At 41.9% G+C, this 24,811-nt stretch overlaps 1 protein-coding gene across 1 annotated transcript in view; it reads left to right on the top strand.

Moving 5' to 3' along the window:
* LOC126990572 (ankyrin-3-like) overlaps positions 1–17,790 on the top strand; it is a 39,503-nt gene extending 21,713 nt beyond the window's left edge. The window contains exons 3-5 of the mRNA XM_050849183.1: positions 4,339–4,754; positions 4,949–5,062; positions 17,713–17,790. Coding sequence (XP_050705140.1) covers positions 4,339–4,754; positions 4,949–5,062; positions 17,713–17,790 — 608 coding nt within the window. The remainder of the gene's footprint in view (positions 1–4,338; positions 4,755–4,948; positions 5,063–17,712) is intronic.
* The last annotated feature ends 7,021 nt before the right edge of the window (positions 17,791–24,811 follow it).

Genomic DNA, 24,811 nt, shown 5'->3' with positions numbered 1-24,811 from the left:
TATCTGTTCCTCGTTTGTTTCTGAAGCCATGCTGAGTTTTATTTAATATATTATTTTCTTCTAAAAATTGTCTGAGTCTCGTGTTCATGATTTTTTCCATGATTTAGCCAGTGACTTCTAATAAAGAAATTGGTCTATGGGTTATTGGGTTGGTGTGGTCTGTGTTAGGTTTGGGTAGTGGTTAGATGATTGCAGTTTTGAATTTCTTGGGAAATATCCCATAGAGAGGGTGTTGTTGAATAGCTATTGGAGTTTTATGAGTGCGTATTCTGGTAGATTTTTCAATACTGATTTGTTGATTTTAGTTTCTCCCGAAGTATCATTTTTGAAGTTTTTTTTATTGCGCTTTGTATTTCTGTTTGTGAGATAAGCGTGTCTGTGTGCTGTGTGCCTTGGGGTCTGCCTATATTTGATATATTAGGTGTGCTGCGTGTTGGTTCATTTATTTGTAGGTATTCTTCGACTTCTCTTTGTTGTTCTGTGTCATATTGAGCACTTTCCTCGGGAGTAATTTTAAAAATGTTTTCCCAGATTTCCCGGAACGGTTCTCCTTTCTCTTCGTCTTCTGTTAGTTTACGGTTGTTTTTGATGAGATGTTGTTTTACTGGTGTTTTGTTTGCTTCAAGTTTATTGACCTGGTTCCAAAATTTTTGAGGATCGTGATAACTTTTTGTTAGTTTTGTTAGTGACTGGGTGTAGTTTTTGTCTGATGTTTTCGCTTTCTTTCTGTATTTCTGTTGTTAGTGTTTTGTATCGATTATATTGTACTATATTTCAACCTTGTACTTCTTCTTGTAGATGCAATTGTTGGAACTGGTGTTGGAGGTGTCTTAAACTTGGACTTGATATTTGTTTTTGCGATATGATTTTTCTTTTCATTGGTATATTGTTGACCATTCCTTTTTCTATTACCTTATGCTATTGTTCCATTTTGTTACCTATTGTTTCCTTGATAATATGATCCTCTATTTCTTTCGTTTCTTTTTCTTGTTCCACTTCCTCTTTTAGTTTTTCCCAATTTGCCTTTCTCATACCAAATGTTGGAGGGATTGAGTTAGTGATGGCTTTGCTTGTTAATGTAATGATTATGTAAAGATGGTCTGAAGTGGTAGGTGGCCGAGGGTTTATTATTGTGTTATGAGTGGCTTTGTTACTGGATATTACCATGTCGTATGTTGTAGTACGTGTGTTTTGAGAGAAGAGGTGGTGGTGGTGGGGTTTATTGTATAGTGGTTGAGGTGTGAATTTTTGTGTCTTCCTTTCCTCCACTCGACCTTCCTCTCCCTCCTCTCCTCTCACTCCTCTAGATATACTTCCTCTCCCTCCTTTCCTTCTCCTTCCTTCGCCGCGAAACCAAGAAATTAATAAATCGAAGCAAGAAAAATCTTGAAGAATATATAGCGGAAACAAGTAAATCTAATCATAAAGATTTTTTTAGCTATGTAAATAATAGTCACTCACTTGTGGTATCGGACCGCTTGCTAATGATAATGGTAACCACACGAACGCTGAAAATGAAATGGCTACAATCCTAAATAACTTTTTCGCATCCGTATTTACCGACGAAGATTGTTTAGCACCTCAACCGCCGGAGGCTAGAAGGACCGAAAAGATGTTAAGTGGCGTGCTCATCGTAGAAAGTGACATTTTACGCACAATTGAAAAGATTAAAGTAAGCAAAGCTCCTGGTCCAGACAAAATTACCCCTAGGGTGTTAAAAGAAATCAAACATCAAATTTGTAAACCGCTCTCCATCATATTCAATAAATCTTTAACAGCTGGAAAAGTTCCGTCGGATTGGAAACCTGCAAATGTCACGCCAATTTTCAAAAAGGGGGACAAGTCTCCTCCAGGAAACTATCGACCAATTAGCCTAACATCGATTGTTTATAAGTTAATGGAGACTCTCATTCGCGACAATATGGTGAAATTCTTCGAAGAAAATAATGTAATAAATAATTCGCAACATGGCTTCCGTAATAAACGTTCGTGTTTGACTAACTTACTTGATTTTTTTCATTATATTTTTGAGGTGTTTGATGAAAGCAGATCAGTAGATATCATATATCTGGATTTTCAAAAGGCATTTGATAAGGTCCCCCACCAACGATTGCTCAGCAAACTATTGGCGCACGGTATCTCGGGTAACATTCACAATTGGCTTGCGGACTGGCTCTCTGAGCGGAAACAGAGAGTAGTTCTAAACGGTGTTACATCTAACTGGCTCGATGTCAAAAGCGGCGTACCTCAAGGATCAGTGCTTGGCCCCATGCTCTTCTTGATTTATGTTAATGATATCGATGATGGGCTCACTTGCAAAGTATCAAAATTTGCTGATGACACAAAAATTGCTAGTAAAGTAACTGCGACACTCGACGAAGAAGACGAAGAAGCTTTACAATCAGATCTAGATCGACTTGCACGTTGGGCCAATCAATGGCAAATGAAATTTAACGTTGACAAATGTAAAGTGTTGCACATCGGAAAAAATAACAATCGCGGTCGGTACGTAATGAATGGCCAACAACTTTCTGCAGTAAGTAAAGAAAAGGATCTTGGAATCACTATATCAAGCGATTTAAAGCCCGGTCAGCATTGTTCAGAGGTAGTTAAAACTGCAAACAAATTGATTGGCTTCATCGGACGAGTCTTAAATAATAAATCGGAAAAAGTAATATTAAAACTGTATAATTCGTTGGTTCGATCTCGTCTAGAATACTGTGTACAGTTTTGGTCTCCCTATTACAGAAAAGACATAGAAAAGTTGGAACGGGTTCAACGAAGAGTAACAAAGATGACTCCTAGGTTGAGAAATTTATCATATGAACAAAGGCTTAAAGAAGTAAATTTATTCAGCCTATCAAAACGAAAAATGCGAGGCGATCTGATAGAGGTGTTTAAAATGTTTAAAGGATTCATTGATATTAATGCGGAAGATTACTTTACAATTGATCGATCAAATAGAACAAGAAGAAATCACATTTTGAAGATAAGTGGTAAGAGATTCTCGTCGCACGAAGCTAAACACTTCTTCTTCAATCGAGTTGTTAATGTTTGGAACTCTCTACCCCGTGATGTCGTTGATAATACAACAGTAACGGGCTTCAAGAATAGATTGGAGAAGTATTTTGAATTCAACCAGCAACTAAGATATTACTCATTGTCGTAATAACGTTAAGTTCTTTCGAATACTGGTGTCCTTGTCCGTTTTTATCGCCCGGTTAGTGGTAGCAGTAATGGTAGTTCTTTCCTCTTTCCTACATAAATTCCATGTAGTTTTTCCATGCTGCATGGTTCTTTTTCCTTTCCTGCCAGCTTTGGCTGGAGGGATGGGGGGGTGGGGAGGAGCCTTCGCCTTTGTTGTCCTTCATCTTCCACCTTTGATTAGATAGTTAGTGTAGCTTGTCACAAACAGCCTCGTAAAGAACCAGCAGGTCTGCTGTTGTTTGTTCTTTCTTTGTGTTCTGTGTGTTCCTTCCTCTCCCTCATCTCCTCTCACTCCCATCCATATCCTTCCCTTCCCTCTTCTCCCTGCAGTCCTTATTCTCCCTTCCCTCCCTCCTCCCTATCCCTCGCCTCCACCTAATCCTTCCCCTCCTACCCCTCATAACTCTACCTACACTCCCTTCCCTCCTTCATCCCTCTCATTACAAGTAGCGTAAGTCAACAATAGAGTACAGAGAGAGTTAATGTCCGCATGACAGGTGGAGTGAGGTGTGGGTGCAGTAAGGTGACAGGTTACTGGTGCCGTGCCTAGTACCGCCGGTAAAACGAGGATTAAGCCTCTACCTGTGCCCCTGAGACTACACCTCACCCACCGTGAGTATTGGGGGGGATTCTGGGGCTGCCCTGTGTAGGCCAATCGTCCTCTCCCAGTCTCCGTGTATTTCTATGTTCTTGTATCTGCTCCTCAATGTCGAGGTGCTTTCATCTGCTCCCCAGGCCCCAAGTGGCTGTCGAGCAGATTAAATCACCAAAGTGGGCAACCACGTAATAAGCCAATAGGCTTACTGATGCCTGCATTTCCATGTTTCCATGTTTCCATCCCTCCACTCTTTCCTCTCACTCACTCCCGCTATCATTAAATTCCCTTCCTCCCTTCCTTCCTCTCCCCTCCTTCCCTCGCCTCCTCCCTCTCCCTCTCCTCCCGCCACACTCGTTATTGCCGCAACAACAGGCCTCTCTGCCTCCCGTATCCAGGATCAGCAGTATTCACAACAGCCTCCGTTGTGGCTGCCGTGCAGTGTGTCACACGGCGGCACTAGGGCACTGTCTGGTGACGTAATGGTCACTGCCGAGCACTGAAAACTGTCCGTCTCTTCCCCTTCCCACACACAGGATGGACGGCCCTCCACTGGGCTGCAGTAGATGGTGAAGCTGAGTGTGTGTCTACCCTCATCCAGGTCACGCCGCCCACCCCCGAGCTGCTGCAGGCCGCCGACGGACACACCCCGGTGCACCTCGCCAGCTTTGGTGGCCACGAGGCTGTGCTGAAGGCCCTGGAGGGGGCTGGCTGGCCTCTTTACGCAACGGACGGCGATGGCCTGACACCCCTGCACTGGGCTGTTAAGGCAGGGCGTCTGAACGTGGTCAGGTACCTGCTGGATAAGGACGCGGCGCCCAGTACGGGTGCCGGTGATGACCTCACGCCGCTGGACTTGGCTAAGAGGCAGGGTAAAGACTTAGCAGCGAGGTGGCTGGCGAGGAGGAGCGGCGCGGTGCACGGGGACGCCGCCCACAGCCTGAATCCTGAGGTGAGTTTTTGGACGCTGTTAGCATCCCTATCGATCTGTCTGTCTCTACAATATGCCTGTCGGTCTCTCTCTCTCTCTCTCTCTCTCTCTCTCTCTCTCTCTCTCTCTCTCTCTCACTCCCCCCCCCCCCACACATGAAGAGCCTGGCTGCCTGTCTCAATTGGTGGTAAAGTCAGTGGCGCCTGTCGTTGCAGGTCACGTCCAGTGCCAGGGTGAACGCTGCAGCAGGTGACGACACGCTGCGGCCAGAGGACGTGAGGAAACTGCTTGGATTCAGGGAATGGCTGATAGACCGCTTCAACGAGAAAGTAAGGAATGTTAACACAGCTACAATAGACAGCAAGATAAACAACATGATTACTGGTGATGATTGCAGTACTTATGATAATAATAATAATAATAATAATAATAATAATAATAATAATAATAATAATAATAATAATAATAATAATAATAATAATAATAATAATAATAATAATAATAATAATAATAATAATAATAACAATAATAATAATAATAATACACACACACACACACAAACACAATAATAATAATAATAATAATAATAATAATAATAATAATGAAAAATAACAAAAAAGCATCGACGTATATGATTGATATGTTTGTTCATAGAAAAATAAAAGAAGAATAATTTTTAATGTTATCATCAAAATCTACGTTATGCATGTTAATATTTGTATTGTTAATACTGCTAGTCATGATATGGTTATCCACATCGTCACAACCGTTGAGATTATTATTATTATTATTATTATTATTTTATTATTATTATTATCATTATTATTATTATTATTATTATTATTATTATTATTATTATTATTATTAGTAGTAGTAGTAGTAGTAGTAGTAGTAGTAGTATTGCTTATATTATTATTATTATTATTATTATTATTATTATTATTATTATTATTATTATTATTATTATTATTATTATTATTATTATTATTATTATTATTATTATTATTATTATTATTATTATTATTATTATTATTATTATTAGTTTTTATATTATTATTATTATTATTATTATTATTATTATTATTATTAGTGTTTATATTATTATTATTATTATTATTATTATTATTATTATTATTATTATTATTATTATTATTATTATTATTATTATTATTATTATTATTATTATTATTATTATTATTATTATTATTATTATCATAATCATCATCATCATTATTATTACTAATATTATTATTATTATTATTATTGTTATTATTATTATTATTGTTATTATTGTTATTATTGTAAGGACATCTTCGACAAGTTGAGTGCAGGAGGAGGGAGGAAGCACGGGTGTGTTTGAGATGAGCTTATTCCCGACTAGTTTCGCTTTCGCTTCTTCAGGGGAACTGAGGTGGATATTTTTTTTTTTTTTTTTTAGAGAGAGAGAAGATGGGGGAAGAATCAAAAGAGGGTGGGTGAGGAAGGTAAAGAAGGAGTAGGAGGGAGAAGAGAAGGCGGGAAGTCCACCTATCTAGGGCATTTTATTACACTTCTAGGCTCACAATCAGTTCATGAAGCTGGAGTTTGGTTGATACATTGTTTGGAACGTAGTCACGATTTTGTTTACATTTGTGTTTTTGGGCGTAACGTGTAGTTGTGGTGTTTGCGTATAGCTAGCTTGCCGAGTGTGGATGCCGTGATTCTGGAGTTGCTTCCTTGGGGTGGCTCAGATTCAGTGGAGTAGTGGTGCAGGCAGGGAGCTTATTGCGGCAAGGCTGCTTGGGAGGTCTCTGTGGTACCTGAGTATGTTGTTCGCGTTGTTAGTGAGGGTGTTGAAGTGGTGTATGTTGAGCAGGGAAAGTCTTTGCCATATTTTTGTGGCTCTTTTGTGTATTCGTATGTTGAGAGGGAGAGTGATTGTTGCTATGTGGATTTACTCTGTGGTCATGGCGTATGGGTGGTATTGGTTGGTTGCAAAACGTAAGGCTGTGTTCTGGACCCTCTGGAGTTTAGCGAGTTGAGTGTTACTGAATGTGTGTGTGGGAATGGGAGGGTAATCAAGTATAGGCAGGATAAGTGTTTTTACAAGGTGGGTTTTTATGTTTGTGCATGGGCATCAGCTTAAATCTGTATAGTTTTGACGTACTGGCATACTGGACTCTATTCTAGACATGATTATAGTAATCATCTCACGTGTGGGGAGGCTCCACTCACACAGCTCTTCTGGACAGAGTGGAGACTAAGGCTTTTCGTCTCATCAGCTCTCCTTCTCCTACTGATAGTCTTCTACCTCTTAAATTCCGCCGCGATGTTGCCTCTCTTTCTATCTTCTATCGATATTTCCACGCTGATTGCTCTTCTGAACTTGCTAACTGCATGCCACCCCCTCCCGCGGCCCCGCTGCACACGACTTTCTACTCATGCTCATCCCTATACTGTCCAAACCCCTTATGCAAGAGTTAACCAGAATCTTCACTCTTTCATCCCTCACGCTGGTAAACTCTGGAACAATCTTCCTTCATCTGTATTTCCTCCTGCCTACGACTTGAACTCTTTCAAAAGGAGGGTATCAGGACACCTCTCCTCCTGAAATTGACCTTTCTTTCGGCCACCTCTTTTGATTCTTTTTTGGGAGCAGCGTACTGGCACTCACAGCACTCAACAGCAACCAGATAGAGGACCGGAAAAATCAAGTGAAAAGACTGTGGAATAAAAGAGCAAAGAAAGTAAAGGCTGTACAAGTGTGTGAAAACAAAATCTTCAAGTGCGAAACAAAAAACAACAAGATCTGTGCAAATAGAGTAATGGACATGAAAAGCAAACAACAAAACTATTAGCAGGAAAATTAAGCAATTATAAAACTTTATGATCCGGCAAGTAGCAAATCTTGAGATTAAAAGTGTAAAAAGAATAAATACAAAAAGCAAGTGAAAAAAAGAAAAAGCGAGTCAATAGAAATTAAGAATCAGGAAAATAGCAGGAAAAGATTCCGACAACTAAAGCAAAACAACAGTGGGAGCCGTCACGAAGGCAATAATCCCACGCCCCCTACTGGACTGTGTGTGTGTGTGTGTGTGTGTGTGTGTGTGTGTGTGTGTGTGCAGGGCCGGACTATCTATGTCAGAAAGCCTCTCGTTGCCTGTGCAGGGTAAGATAATGGAAGAGGGGGTGCGGCGTCGTTAGGTGGTACTTATTGGCTTCTTCCCAATAACAGGTGAATAAGTACGTAAGGCAAGTTGTTTGTGTATATTATTCTCGGTCTGTTTGCGTATGCAGGGTCAGATTATCTTGGGAGCACAAGTAGACCATTTCATCATATCGTGGTTTGCGTTGGTGTCGGAATACCTGGTCAACAAGGCAGTTGGTTAATGAAGCGGGAAACGAGATATCGGCAAGTTCATAATATTCTCAATACAACCGGCCCTGTATGTTACTGTTTTTATTTAGAGCAAAGAAACCCAACTCAAGGGTGTAAATAGAAAATCACAAAAGCCCGCTCAGCGATGGGCGAAGCCGAGATCGCCTGCCTGCTCTGCCAAGGGCAGGGACTGGGGCGGTCAGGTGGAGATGTATTGCACGGGAATTGTCCTCGTAGACCTCACGTCTCGCCCGTCTCTCTCTCTCTCTCTCTCTCTCTCTCTCTCTCTCTCACTTTTCTATGATAACTTGGACATTTTTAAGTAGGTAGCAGGAGCCGCACAGGTCTCTTGAAAGAGCCGCAGGGGATAACTGAGGCCTTCAGTGTGACGGATAGCAATGACTTTGCGCTGGTCTTGTGAGGTCTCTATTGCGACTAACGTGAGCATGACTTATTGCAACCATCAAATCAACACAGGCTGGGAACGTATCATATGCAGTGATGGGTTCAGGTGCGTCATCACCATCAGGGGCACCAACCATTCCGAGGCGACCAGCCACGATCGACTCATTTTCACATCCATCGTGCCCGGGTGTTCGAGAAGCCTATGGTGAAAGTGTACATTAAACAATACTATGGATATATAGAAAATGTACATTTAAAGTATTTACAACGCGAAATATTAGTAATATGTTTGCCTATCTACGGGTTTCCTAATTCTGGAGAAGAGCGAGTGATTGTTAGTCTCACGAGTGTCTTCACTGGGTGAGCTCGGTGCTTGTGCGGCAGAAGGAAGGCTGGGAGTCTTGTTGGAGGCGTACACACACTCAAACATGTATCGTTACACATTCAGCACTATACAAACTGACGCCAAGGACGAAGCCGTTGATAACGTGCTACTCATGTTGGTATCACTGCTCATGTTTGGTGTGGCTTCACTAGCCTGAATCAAGTGAGCGGGACTCGTAAATGAAGCAGTAGAATTTGAGTTGGCTCAGTAACGCTTCAGGAAACACACAGGTGGAGTCTTAGTCGAAGTAAATTGGTCTGTGTTGTATGTAGCACTATAATATTGTCGTGTTTGGCTGATGAAATTAGGCTGTAACACCACACACAGGTGAATAGGTAAAATTTCGTCCAGTTTGGACACCATATAATAAACACCTTGCGTTATTGTTAGTCTTTTTTTCTCACCAACAATCAATGCTTTTAGCGTTGCAATCTGAGTTTTTTTTTTCCAGATGCCAACAGCTTGTTCATGAGAGAAAAGACACGCTCAGTGGAAGCATTGGTTCCAGGTTGTTATATTATGAACTGAACTATATCTGACATGCATTGATGGTTGATGTTTTTGTCTTTGACATGGGGAATACTTTTACCCACCGCTGTTATGTATATCATATGAACATTATTGTTTTATTATTTGTGAATGTAAAGCCTGAACAAGTGGCACTCAAATCACTCCGTAATATTATGGTGATATCTGGTATCTCAGTGCTCTCTATCCCTCCCTTACGGGGGTCCTGTCCTGCTCCCCCCAGCAGAGCTGAGGTGGTGGGGGTGATCGCACTTTTACCAACCCTGCCGAGATTACCGGGTTGCTCAGTGTGAAATTCGTCGGACCCCACTGTAGCGATAGTTTTTTTAGTGTGTGTACAGAGCAGTGATCTAATGGAGTGGAAAGCAGTGTCAGGTACTGATTCCCTCTCACACTGGCCATTGCCTTGGGGTGGTATGGGAGTACAAACTATACCATTCCCCACAAGAAAATTACAAACCTCTCTAGACATACACTGAGATCCTTTATCAGTGACTCGATGACGGACAGCCGAATAATGCAGAGAGCTTCCTGAGGCACGAGACAACAGTTGGAGCAGACATGTCAGTGCAGGGAAAGGCGAAAGGAAGTCTGGAGCATTAACCGAAAGCAGCGAGGAGGTATTTGTTCCTAGAGCAAGAAGCTTTAGGTCCAATAAAATCTCCGGACATTCTGTCAAAGGGTTGCATGGACTGGATGAGTTTAGCTACTGGAGTCCTGAAATATCTACGTTTCAGCTCAGAGGAAATAGTGTATTGTAAAAAAAAACTTTTTACATCATCCAGAGAACAAGGTAAATTTTTGGACCTCATAAAATGTCAAAATCAAGTAACACCAGGATGGCAGAGTGAGGCAGGACCCTCATCGAAAGGAGCAGGGCGGGAAAGAGAAGTGGTACAAGCTGGGGGCAATGTGTCACAGGGAACATTACCATTACCGGGGCGAGGCTGAATATCATACTGGCATCCGGAGAGTTCCAGGCGCCATCGCATTATGATTCAACTTAAACATCAAAGACACTGCTGGCTGGTCAGTTGTTATAGCAAACCTCCTCCCGGCGAGAAAGTCTCCATTTGCGTACAGCTTCGATGATGGCAATAGCCTCCCTTTCCACAGCAGGTTGGAGTCTTTCTGAGAGAGGTAAAGTTTCAGAGAAAAAGGTGAATATAATCGATTATATTAAGTACGCAAGGGTGGCTTCAAGGTCAATATCTGAAAAAAATAGCGTTAGTTGCACGTTGGAACGCGGCTACTATCCAAACGGGATCCTCGTGCTCTGATACAGCCGTCCGTCAGCCTCAGAAGCAGCGTACACCTTCTCACCGTCTCTGAGGGGGCTTGGCAGTAAGCATTTTAAGCCAAGTTTACTGGACACTTTGTACTTAGCCAAGGAATTCACCAAGCCGTTAATACAAGGACTGATAAGCGTCTAGTTGAGTGGAGCGGTTAATAGTCTGTGAGTAATCAACTTCCATGCCACTCGTGTGTCGGTCGTCTTCGGTTACTAAATAGTAATTGCGCCCTCCAAGGGGACTGACTCTTTTCTATCACACCTTCCTTAACCCGTGGGCCTCGGCTATGGGAAAGCCGAGAAGTGGCCGAGAAACGGCAACATTACACTGCATTTTAAGACTAAGAAAAGAGCATGGAACGTACATCAGAGTACTCCTCTCATAACCATAAAGCTGTGAAAAATATTTACTTTTACTCAAACTCCAATCTTTTTGGGTGGTGTTTGTTACAAAATAAACATTCTTGTGACGCGTGGCATCTAGCCGAGAGTCGCTTGTTGTCTACTTTAGAGAATTTGACAAGTGATTACTGTGTGGATAGATAATTCAGTCTGCCATGATCTTACAGCACCACCTTTGACAAAAATGCCCATCTCAAGCTCACTCACCCACCACTATGACCTAGGGCATGTATGGTGGGTTGCTCTATGCCACAACCTCCTACAATTAGCATGAATTATGGGTTTTATGGTGAGCCTTTTTTAGGGTCCACCGTACCACAGCCACGACTCGTGAAAGCCCAGAAAAGGGTCTGCCGACGTTCACGGGTTAAGCAATGATTCTACTTCTTTATGAATGTATTTCTCATCAGACTTAGATAATTCTCAAGTAGGGATAGATATAGGCCTAAACACTTCTGTCGTGTCAGGAAAGAGACGGATGGTCAACTCACATGCAAACTACTCCACTTAGAGTTAAAGTCGTCCACTTGGTTAAAGTTAATGAAGTGCCTTCGTGTGTACGGGGTAAGTGTGAAGGATGAAAGTATGAACATGCTGGGTAACTCCTCATAAGGGATTTAAGTAGCAGGGACGAGGTTGGGTTGCAGGTCGAGTGAAGCGTTGCCGCGGGAGGGTGGGGATGTGTTCAGGAGAGCAGTCACCATGACACGATCGATAAACATAAAAAAAAAACGTCATTCCGACATAATTTAAGAGACATAAGACAGTAAGTAAGATATGATAACATGTGTGTGTGTGTGTGTGTGTGTGTGTGTGTGTGTGTGTGTGTGTGTGTGTGTGTGTCTGTTTTTGTGTTTATTTTTGTGTGTTTGTATGTGTATATATAAATATATATATATATATCTATATATATATATATATATATAAATATATATATATATATATATATATATATATATATACATATATATATATACATATATATATATATATATATATATATATATATATATATATATGTATATATATATATGTATATATATATATATATATATATATATATATATATATATATATATATGTGTGTGTGTGTGTGTGTGTGTATGTATGTATGTATGTATGTATTTATGTATTTATTTATTTATTTATTTTACGTCTCCGCCTATTGCTCCGGTAGGCTTGCTTGAGGGGCCTGGATGATATTCGGCCCCAGCCCGTCATGGCGCAGGCTAGGAGAAGATGACCAAGAGTCAGTTAAAAAAAAAACAATATTACCAGTAGAACGCCCACTGCGGAACACATGCTGGTGATCAGATAGAAGGTCAGAAGTGGAGAGAAGCTTATGAATTTTCCAGTTAAGTATAGATTGAAAAGCTTTAGATTGACTTGAAATTAATGCTAAGGGACATGGGTTTGAGGGACTGGAACGGTCACACATCTTATGTACAGACTGTATGTAGGCTTACTTACAGCGGGAAGGAAAGGTAGAGGTTGAAAAGCAGATACGAAAGAGTTTGACCGGGCAGGGAGTCAGCACAGTAGCACAATGTTTGAAGGCAAAAGGAGACACTATCAGGTCCATAAGCCTTCTGTGGATTGATGCGGCCGTGCTGCCGTCAGGATTACGGAGAGGAGCGAATGATGAAAAACTGAAATTGGAGGAGATATTTTTCGCTAGGTGCCAGAAGTCTTTGGAAGAATTAGAGAAGTTGAGGTACTTGCTATATATATTTTTTTTTACAGCAGAGGAGTCAGTTCAAGGGCATAAAAAAAGTAAAAAAATGTGAAGAAAAAACCCGCTACTCACTGCTCCTAAAAAGAGTTAGAGGAGTGGCCGAAAGATAGGTCAATTTCGGGAGGAGAGGTGTCCTGATACCCTCCTCTTGAATGAGTTCAAGTCGTAGGGATGAGGAAATACAGATGAAGGAAGATTGTTCCAGAGTTTACCAGCGTGAGGGATGAAAGAGTGAAGATGCTGGTTAACTCGTGCGTAAGGGATTTGGACAGTAAAGGGATGAGCATGAGTAGAAAGCTATGTGTTGCAAGGCCGCGGGAGAGGGGGAGGCATGCAGTTAACAAGTTCAGAAGAGCAATCAGCATAAAAATATCGATAGAAGTTAGAAAGAGAGGCAACATGGCGGGGAAATTTAAGAGGTAGAAGACTTTCAGCAAGAGGATAAGAGCTGATGAGACGAGGAGCCTTAGACTCCACTCTGTCCAAGAGAGCTGTGTGAGTGGGACCCTCCACGCGTGAGATGCATACTCCATACAAGGGCGAACAAGGCCGCTGTAAATGGATAGCGGCTGTACGGCTGTGCGAAGAGATATGAAGTTTCCAGTTGAGAATTTAAGTTAAGGATAGACCGAGGATGCTTAGTGTTGAAGAAGGTGATATCTGAGTGTTTTCAAAGAATAGGGGATAGTTGTTTGGAAGATTGTGTCGAGTGGATAGGTGGAGAAACTGTGTTTTTGAGGCATTGAAGGACATCAAGTTCTTCTTGCCCCAATCGGAAATAATAGTAAGGTCTGAGGCTAAGCGTTCTGCTGCCTCCAGCCTGGAATCGTTTAGTTCCTGTTGGGTGGGTCTTCTATTAAAAGAAGTTGAGTAATGTCGAGTAAAGTCATCGGCGTAAGAATGGATAGGACAGTTCGTTTTGGAAAAAATCATCAATGAACAACAGAAAGAGAGTTGGAGATAGGATAGAACCCCGCGGGATACCACTGTTAATAGTCCTAGGGGAAGAAAAGTGACCATCTACAACAGCAGAAATAGAACGGTCAGAAAGGAAACTGGAGATAAATGTACAGAGAGATGGATAGAAACCGCCGGAGGGTAGTTTGGAAAGAAAAGATTTGTGCCAGACCCTATCAAATGCTTTTGATATGACCAGCGCAATAGCAAAGGTTTCACCGAAACGGCTAAGAGAGGATAACCAAGAGTCAGTTAAGAAGGCTAGGAGATCACCAGTAGAATGTCCCTTGCGGAACCCATACTGGCGATCAGATAGAAGGCCAGAAGTGGAAAGGTGCTTTTGAATCTTCCGGTTAAGGATTGATTCAAAAGCTTTAGATAGACAAGAAAGTAAAGCTATAGGACGGTAGTTTGAGGGATTGGAACGGTCACCCTTCCTAGGCACAGGCTGTATGAAGGCATACTTTCAGCAGGAAGGAAAGGTAGATGTTGACAGGCAAAGGCGAAAGAGTGACCAGGCAGGGTGTCAGCACGGAGGCACAGTTTTTAAGGACAATAGAGGGCACTCCATCAGGTCCATAAGCCTTCTGAGAGCTGAGGCCAGAGAGGGCATATAAAACATCGTTCTTAAGACTTTTAATAACAGGCATAAAGGAGTCAGAAGGAGGATGAGTAGGAGGAATATGCCCAGAATCGTCCAGAGTGGAGCTTTTAGAAAAATGTTTAGGAGAAGAGTTCAGCCTCAGAGATAGATTAGACGGCGGTGCTGCCGTTAGGACTAAGGAGAGGAGGGAAAGATTAAGAAGTGATGTTGGAGGAGATGTTTTTGGCTAGATGCCAAAAAGTCCCGGGAAGAATTAGAGAAAGCAAGGTTTTGGCATTTTCTATCAATGAAGGAGTTTTTGGTAAGTTGCAGAATAGCTTTGGCACGATTCCGGGCAGAAATATAAAGATTATGGTTAGCGGGAGTTCGAGGTCTATGTTACCTTTTGTGAGCTGCTTCTCTATCTTTGACAGCACGAGAACAAGCGTGATTAAACCAAGGCTTTTTAGCATGAGGAGAGGAGAAAGAACGAGGTATGTATGCCTCCATTCCAGAGACAATCACCTCTGTGTTGCGCTGGGCACACACAGAGGGGTCTCGCTCCTGGAAGCAATAATCATTCCACGGAAAATCGGAAAAGTACATTATCAGGTCGTCCCACCGAGCTCAAGCAAAATGCCATGAGCATCGCCTCTTCGGTGGGTCCAGAGGATGTACAGGAGCGATAGGACAGGATATAGAAATAAGGTTATGATCGGAGGAGCCCAACGGAGAGATCAGTTTGACTGAGAAAGCAGAAGGATTAGCGGTAAGGAAGAGGTCTAGTATGTTGGGCCTGTCTCCAAGACGGTCGGGAATACGAGTAGGGTGCTGAACCAACTGCTCTAGGTCATTGTGGAGAGCAAAGCTGTAAGCTTGTTCACCAGGCTGGTCAGTGAAAGAGGATGAAAGCCAAAGCTGGTGGTTAACATTGAAATCTCCCAAGATGGAGATTTTAACGAAGGGAGAGTGGGTCAATATGTGCTCCACTCTAGAGTTCAAGTAGTCAAAGAATTTTACATAGTTAGTAGAGATAGGTGAGAGATAAACAGCACAGATGTATTTAGTAATAGAATGACAATGAAGTCTTAGCCAGATGGTGGAAAATTCTGCAGAGTCAAGGTCGTTTGCACGAGAACAAGTGATGTCGATGCGTACGAAGGCGCAACATCCAGCTTTGGATTAAAATTTAGGATAGATATAGTTTTGGATCCTTCTTTTCTTGTATTTAATTCATACATTTTATTTTATTTGCATCAACTTGTATTAAAACAACTGTTTTATCACTCATTAATTACTCCATAAATGATCTCACCGTCTCGTATCCCTGGTAGCGTGATCCGGCTTAAGTTGTTATTAGAGACTGGTGTTCGGGGATAAACAAGGGAAAAAGAAAATATACATTTATTTAAAATGAAATGAAAGTAACTGCCTTACGCAATATTCTATGCTCAGACGATCATAACACTCTGGCATATTCAGCAATGGATACAACTTATGACAAACGACTTGTCTTAAACATAATACTACAATATGTGCTCAGTTGTTGCCAATAATAATAACACTCGTTATTCCACAAGCAGTGGTTTGTTTCTCTCTGCTTACATCACAATTATTAAGTACTCTCCTCACAAATCCTAATAACACATTCCTATAGTATAATCTACTACAATTTCACGGAAGCACCAAATTATACCTCACGCAGTGGTTTCTACCTTTGCTCTACATGGCAATAAAATAATCACAATCCTGTCCCACTCACAATCCTCCTACACCTCTTCTCACATTATAATCCCCAGGACAAAACAGTCGGTTTCCCTTAGATTCTCGAATTTCTACTCACGATTAAGATCACAACAGCCATTCTCAGCTGAGTGAGTAGCAGCACTGCTTGAAGCGAGTGCAAGGCTCGGTCTGCCCATGCCACTGTTGTTTAGGTCATTTTTCCTTGCTTGAGGAGGAACTACATCCTTGACACGCCTTCATTTTCTACATAACCAGTAGCCAATACTTCCTGTCAACAACCATTGGCTCGCTCATTATGTTGTATCGTTTACTTCTCCTGCCATTCGTGGTTCACTCTTAAGACACTCCCACAGTGACTTCGCTGTTCAGTTATTCGCTTATAGCGTTTCGTCACACTGCACGTGACAGTTAGAAGGTTCTGAATGGTTATCCACACCTTTTGACCACGCCTACTGGGTATCTGTTTCCTGTATGTGGGTCTGAGTATTTTCCGTAACCTCTCTTAGTAGTGTAAGCGCTTATCAGATGTTTACGACTTGTATATCTGACTAATTACTTTCCTTCCCTCTCCTATCATATTTACAATTCTTGTCTCCACATCTTCCTCCGGTATTTGCCTCTGATTGGGGTCACTATTAATTAACTGTGGAGTTATGGTCTTCTGGGTCCCGATAATAGTAGAACTGAACAGAGTAGAGATTGCTGTCAGTAGCCTCAGAAATCTTTGTTTTGGTGAGGAGGAGAAGATGAGGTTTAGAGAAGGAGAGATGGTGTTCCACAGAATGAAAATTAGAATTAAGACCGCGAATGTTGCAGAAACTGATAAGAAAGAGGTTCGATGAGTTATCGAGACACTTCTCAGGTCGGCAGCCAGAAGGGGAGTCCTCCCTGGGGGGATTTGTGCCCCCCCCCATCCCCCCAGGAGGAGACTCCGAGGCAGGATGTACGCCATTTTGAAATTTGAATTTTGTTAAAAGGTGTGTATGTTGTGTGAATGTAGTGTGGTGTGGATAGAGAGAGGATCTGTCTTTAGAGAGCATGCTGAACTACTCTCCGGTGTTGGTGAGACAATAGGGAAACGGTTATTGAGGACATGGGAAGGGTCTTCCTTGCTCTACTGACAGACCTTGCACACCCAGCGCTCTTCTAGGCCTTCGTCTCATTCTCACCCTATTCACTTCAGCCTTCCACACTCTTTTCGTCAAACGTTCCTCACCCATTTTTACCATGTTCCCATAGCAACTCAGCACCCTCTGATCCACCTTTTCAAACAGCTTTCTCACCACTTCCGTTCTCTACCTCACGTCCTCATTTCTCACTCTGTCCATTCTCGTTACACCTTCCATACTCCTCAGGCACCTCATCTCAAACACATCCAACCTCTTCTCGTCCTGTCTCACATTCCACGTTTCGGTCCCATACAGAGCTGTGGGCACAACTACTCCCTCATACAGCCTTCTCTTTGCATTCATTCCTAAGGCTCTGTTGCTCAATACACTCTTCATTCCACCCATACATTTACTTGCTTCTTTCACTCTGTTTCCAACCTCCACATCCACACTCCCATTTACTGCTACATGCGACCCCAGATACTTGAAGCTCTCAGCTTCCTCCAGCAGCTCCCCATTCAGCCTCACATTCATTCTGCCACCATCAGCATCCCTTAGACATCTCATAACCTTGCTTTTTCCCGCATACACTCTCAACTTTCTTCTTTCACACACTCTGCCAAACTCTGTCACCAGATTTTGTAGGCCCTCCTCACAGTCTGCCACAAGGACAGTGTCATTCACAAATAACAACTGGCTTATCTTCCACTCCCTTTTATTTTCACGCACCAGTGCCAAGCCCTCACCTTGCACTCTTGCATTCATTTCCCTCACTACTCCATCCATGTACACGTTAAACAGCCACAGTGACATCACACAACTTTGCCGCAACCCCACATTCACCTCGAACCAATCCCTCTCACCTTTACCAACTCTCACACATGCCCAACTATTCCTATAAAATCTTTTCACGGCAGACAATAACCTACCTCCTATTCCATACATCCGCATTACACTCCATAATGCCTCCCTATCAACTCTATCATAGGCTTTCTCCAGATCCATAAAGGCCTCACCGCTTGTTGGAAGGAGAAGGTTGTCATAGGAGTACTTTACAGACCGCCCAACCTTAACAAGGATAGTGGCGCCAAGAAAGTAAGCAGCTGCAAAGGATTAGGAGAGTGAGATCAGAAGTAGGCCAGGACCCGGAGCAGGGAGGGGCGTTAATCTCTGGTGAGGTCACTAGTCAGGTCAGTAGCTTGGAGGGTGAGTACAATAGTCTGGTCATGGAGATTAAACTAGGGTAGCAACAGTTTATACCTCACAGGGAAGTCAGGTCAACAGGTAATTACCCGCGATGGATGACAGACAGGCTAAAAACTGAAATAGGAAGGAAAAGAGGACCATATGTTAGAATCAAGAGAGGGGGAAACTCACCTACGGGACAATTACAACGATTTAGCTAAAACAGTAAAGAAGAACACGCGTATAGCAAAACGAAATTATGAGATTAAAATTGCCAGGGAAGCAAAGACCAATCCAAAGGGTTTCTTTCAACTTTAAAAGACCAAGGTTAGGGATAAGATAGGGCCGCTTAAGTCAGGAGAATCACTGATAAACACAGATGAGGAAATGAGTGAGGCGTTAAACAGATATTTCTTAACTGTATATACCGAAGAAGGATTAGACGATATACCTCAAGGAAAACAGATCTACAGGGGAGAAGAGTTGGAAAGATTAACCGTCATCAACGTAAGTAGGGAGGTCGTGATTAGACAGATAGATAGACTCAAAGTTACTAAGGCGCCAGGGCCAGATGAAATTTTTTCCAGGGTATTAAAAGAATGTAAAGCTGAAATCAGTGGGCAACTAACACAAGTTTTTAGGAAGTCGATAGGATAGACACAGGGGTGGTGCCTGTTTCATGGAGGCGGGCACACGTTATTCCAATATTTAAGAAAGAAGACAAATCTTCAATTCAAAATTATAGGCCGATCAGTTTGACGTCAGTTATACGTAAAATGTTTGAGCCAATAACAGCAGATAGTATTAGGGACCATATTGACAGACATAATTTAATTCACGACTGACAGTATGGGTTTAGGAAAATCGTGTCTCACTAATCCTTTATCCTTTTACAATAGAGTATACGAAGCAGCTGACAATGATGAGAGTTACGATGTAGTTTATCTTGATTTTAGTAAGGTCTTCGATAAGGTACCTCACCAGAGACTGTTAAATAAAGTCAGGGCTCATGGAATAGGAGGGAAGGTTTATGATTGGACTAGGGCGTGGATTTGCGACAGGAAACGGAGGGTTACCATTAACGGTAAAAAATCCGAATGGGGTAATGTTACCAGTGGGGCTCCCCAAGGTTCAGTTTTAGGCCCGCTTTTATTCATTCAATGCGCGTAGCCTAAGAAAAGAGTTTGATGAGCTGCGATGTCTTGCTCTGACAGAAAACTTTGACATAATTGCTATAACCGAAACATTTATCGACACCACAAATATTGATTTAAGTTCCGAATACAACATAGATGGCTACAGACTCTTCAACAAAGATCGTGTAAACCGTAGAGGCGGTGGCGTTGCCCTTTTTGTCAAAAGCTATTTACAACCCACTGACAAAACACCAAGAAACAGTAACGTTAAACATTTGTGCGTGCGAGTAAACACTGCAAAAGTCAATTTAAATATATGTCACTTACAGGCCTTCGGGGCAATCACTCGATGCCGATCTTGAAATGTACAGCGTCTTAAGGCAGTCACTTAATAACAGCGACTCACTGATACTTGGAGACTTTAACCTCCCCCATATCGACACTGTCGGGTACAGAAGGTGAGTCCCATAGAATGATCGAATTTTTAGAGGAAAATTATCTAATCCAAATGGTTTCTGAACCAACTCGACAAAATAACATACTTGACCTTGTTATAGCGACTCAAGATAACCTAGTCAGTAATGTCACGGTAGGAGAACACCTCGGTTCCTGCGATCATAAACTAGTGCGCGTTGACATTAGAGCTCAAACATCGGTGACTGAAAATAAAGCAAAGGTGCCCAATTTCAAAAGAGCCAACTTCGTAGAAACTGACGAAAACTAATAGATATGCAACTATCAGATGATGGCAATGTAGAGGACACATTTGTCCCCTTGTGCGAGAAGCGAATTAACACTAATAAAAGCCCACCTTGGTTTAATAGCGAAATTAAACACTCAGTCAAGGAGAGAAAATTGTTTTACAGGTAAAAGAAAGAACAAAGCACGCCCGAAAACATTAGACTCTACAATGATGCCAGGCGACGAATAAACAGATTAGTGCGTCAGGCAAAGCGTAGATATGAAGAAAATATTGCAGCCAACTGTAAAAATAATCCGAAATCCTTCTTCAGTTACATAAACAACAGAAAGGCAATCAGAAGTGGAATTGGACCTTTAACAAACAGCGACGGTGCACTAGTGACTGACAGCCAACACGTTGCAAACCTATTAAACAATTACTTTTCCTCGGTGTTTAATAATAACAGTCCTCCCACCACTACCACTAACACAACACCAGTACTAAGGTAAATCCCGAGCATGCATTGCCTAACTTTGAAATGAAACCCGATGAAATCCTTAAAGCCCTCAAATCACTTAAAACAAATAAAAGTCCTGGACCTGACAAAGTATATCCAACTCTGCTGAAAGATACAAAGAGCAAAATACTCTCCTCCCTCACAACCGTATACAATATGTCCTTGCGACAAGGCATCGTCCCTTCAGATTGGAAAAAGGCTAACGTGACACCGATTTTTAAGAAAGGAGACAAAAAAGTACCAGGTAATTACAAGCCCATTAGTCTAACTTCGGTTGTAGGTAAGCTACTTGAGGGCATAATTAGAGACAAAATTGTGAGCTACCTTGAAAGCCACTCATTAATTGGGGACTCACAACATGGCTTCCGAAACAAAAGATCCTGCCTATCAAACCTATTAACCTTTTATAACGACCTCTTCACTGTTTATGACGTAACCAAATCACTGGACGTAGTCTGTCTTGATTTCCAGAAAGCGTTTGATAAAGTCCCACATCATAAATTAATTTACAAATTAAAGCAAATAGGTTTTGACGGTCAAGTACACCAATGGATCGCGAATTGGTTGAGCAACAGACAACAAAGAGTAGTGATTGACGGATTTAACTCAGAGTGGGCGCCGGTCACTAGTGGCGTCCCTCAGGGCTCGGTTCTTGGCCCAGTGCTCTTCATTATTTACATCAACGACGTGGATGTTGGACTCAATAATCGCATTAGTAAATTTGCAGACGACACAAAGATTGGTAACTTGGTTCTCACTGACGAAGACAGGCAAAGCCTCCAAGAGGATTTGCACAAAATTTCAGCTTGGTCGGATAGATGGGAGATGCCCTTTAACGTAGACAAGGAATAAGAAGTTCGATTACGAAATGCACGGCGTTAAACTCAAAAGCGTTCAGTGCGTCAAGGACTTGGGGATCAAAATCGCGTCAAACCTCAAATTCTCACAGCAATGCATCGATGCAGCAAATAAAGCGAACAGAATGTTGGGCTTCATTAAAATAAACTTTTTATTCAAGAATAAAGATGTAATACTCCCGCTCTAGAATAGTTTAGTCAGACCCCACTTGGAATATGCGGTACAGTTTTGGTCTCCCCACCATGTAAAGGATATTGCTAAATTAGAAGGTGTTCAGCGTCGGGCAACGAAAATGATCCCTTCCTTGCGCAACAAATCCTACGAAGAAAGGCTTTCTACCCTTAACATGTTCTCTCTTGAGAAACGTCGCCTCCGAGGAAAACTGATCGAATGTTTTAAAATACTTAATGGTTTCACGAATGCAGACAGATCAACATTGTTTATGATCGATGACACTTTGCGCACGAGGAACAATGGCGTAAAACTCAAATGTAGACAAGTAAATTCAGACTGCACCAAATTTTTCTTTACCAACGTTGTGGTGCGAGAATGGAATAAGCTTCCACCATCAGTGGTCCAGTGTAACACGATTGACTCCTTCAAAAATAAGCTCGACCGTCACTTCCTTCGACTTAATATCAACTAGAGTAGAAATGCAACGTTTAGGAGCCTTCTGATTAATGTAAAATCACTTAGGTTTAGACAGACCACCTAGTTTGGACCATGGGGTCTGTGTGGTCTGATTTTCTATGTAAATCTATGTAAATCAATGATATAGACAATGGGATAATTTGTGACATAGTTAAATTTGCGGATAACACTAAAATAGGAGACACAATTAGGACAAGAGAGGATGCTAGAGCACTGAAGGAGGATCTCAACAAACAGTCAGCTTGGTCAGATAAATGGCAGATGAATTTTAGCATCATCAAGTGTTGCGTGCTGAGTGTAGGAACACGCAACCCATTACACGGGTATAGTTTAAAATAGGGCTCACAAGGTATTAGGTTTTATTAACAGAACGGTAACCAACAAAAGTGCAGAGGTCATCCTCAGACTCTACCCGTAAAATTACCACGCTCATACTTATCACCTTTACCTTTGTACAGTGACACTACACATTCACTCTTCCGCTCCAAGGGGACGGCCCCCTCTCTGAAACACTCGTTGAACAGCCTCACCAACCACTCCACAATTTATATATATATATATATATATATATATATATATATATATATATATATATATATATATATATATATATATATATATATATATATATATATATATATATATATATATATATATATTTTTTTTTTTACCAAAGGAGGCAGCTCAAGGGCACACAAAAAGGAAGCAATAATAAAAAAAGCCCGCTACTCGCTGCTCCTAAAAAAAGAATCATAAGAGGTGGCCGAAAAAGAGGTCAATTTCCGGGGGAGAGGTGTCCTGACACCCTTCTCTTGAAAGAGTTCAAGTCGTAGGCAGGAGGAAATACAGATGAAGGAAGATTGTTCCAGAGTTTACAAGCGTGAGGGATGAAAGAGTGAAGATGCTGGTTAACTCTTGCATGAGGGGTTTGGACAGTACAGGGATGAGCATTGTAAAGGGCTAGTCGGGGGGGCGTTTAAAGGGCGTTGATTAAGACTTCAGCTTCCTTAAGGTGAATATATTCGTAGCCTATGTACAGGAGCGTCGGAGCGAGAGTGACTGTCGTTGCGTGTCAGTCGGACTCTCGTGAAGGAGTGACGAGTTACAGGTTGGAAAATAATTGTTACAATTGGTCACGTACGTCAAGGTGACCTCTGCGCACCATCGACATGCGAAGTATACAAAACTGAGACGGTAAACACTGACCTACGACATTCCTATGAGGTGGCGTGATCTATCTGTCGTGGGTTTTTTCCATTGACAATTGTATGCCTAATTCGTGGTGATACTAAATAATAATAATAATAATAATATATTGATATCCTACTATAACACTGCTCGGTCACCTACCAGAGATCGTGACCTCGCGATATACAAAAATCTAAATAGCAGTCTAGTTACCATGAACATACATAGTGGGAGTTTGTCAAGCAGACTGCCTATGATACAATTGCATTAAAACACTGGTTATGTTAGAACATATGTGGAGTTATAATATAAATAGTGAGAGGTAAAACACAACGTGTGTGACATGAAACATAAGAAATCTCTCACAAAATAAATATAAGGACACATGTATAAGAAGCTATCAACTGGCATAGTTACAGACAATGAAACGTTCATCTAGCTCCTAAAAAAAAAATACAGTAGTGAAACACAGTACAATGTTAAGTATAGGAGCAGCCAGGTTTCTGTCCCCTGACTTGTCTGAGAAAAGGAAAAACTACCATGCCAGTGGCCTCCCTGCATCCAGTCGCCTTTTCTGCACCACCAAATAATCATGCAGGACAGAGTTCCTCCTAATAAGGTAGCACATGACGACGAGACTGACGAACATCAGAAACATTAGTACAAAAAATCCAGGGTACAGGTAGGGGAGGTGCAAGTATTCAGGCAGCGTCTCCTCCACGGTTTCCGCAAACTCTGTTTTGTTTGCGAAAGACAATGAATTAAGGGAATTAGTCACATACGTGATGCTGGAGAAGTGATTGTCATCGAGAGACCGTAGAGGAAACACTCGATGGGAAATATTGTCCGTGAAAACCAGACGGATCCGGGACGGGTACGTTGTTATGTTAGTGGAGCGGATATAGCATGCTTCCGCTATGGCATAGTGACCAGTAACCCGTTGATAAGTAGTACCCTCCGGGCAGATGACCGATACATAGAATGACTGAGGGAAATAAAAATAATGCAGACCCTGAAAGTTCTTATGGAAAACAGGCGTTGGTGTTAGCTGCTTGTAAGGGCACAAGGAAAGAGCGTCAGACGCGTTCACGCGGGTGAGGGCGATCTCGCATACCCCTCCCCGAACTGGTAGGAAGGCAAAGATAGACGCAGAGCAATAGAATCGCCCGAAGACCGTCTCCTTGCAATATTGCAAGAGTGAGTAGCTACCCGTTGAATACAGAGCGAAATCCTTCGCGATTAGAACAAGAGACGGGGACGTGTCCAGGGCCAACACACTGTCCTTTGCTGAAAAGGGGAACGGGACAATTTCGTGTGCCTCAAACACGTCCGCCGTCTGAAATGGAACATGAATGATTATGG

The sequence above is a fragment of the Eriocheir sinensis genome, unplaced genomic scaffold, assembly GCF_024679095.1.
Source record: "Eriocheir sinensis breed Jianghai 21 unplaced genomic scaffold, ASM2467909v1 Scaffold177, whole genome shotgun sequence".
NCBI lineage: Eukaryota > Metazoa > Arthropoda > Malacostraca > Decapoda > Varunidae > Eriocheir > Eriocheir sinensis.
This window is presented reverse-complemented; position numbering and strand designations above follow the sequence as displayed.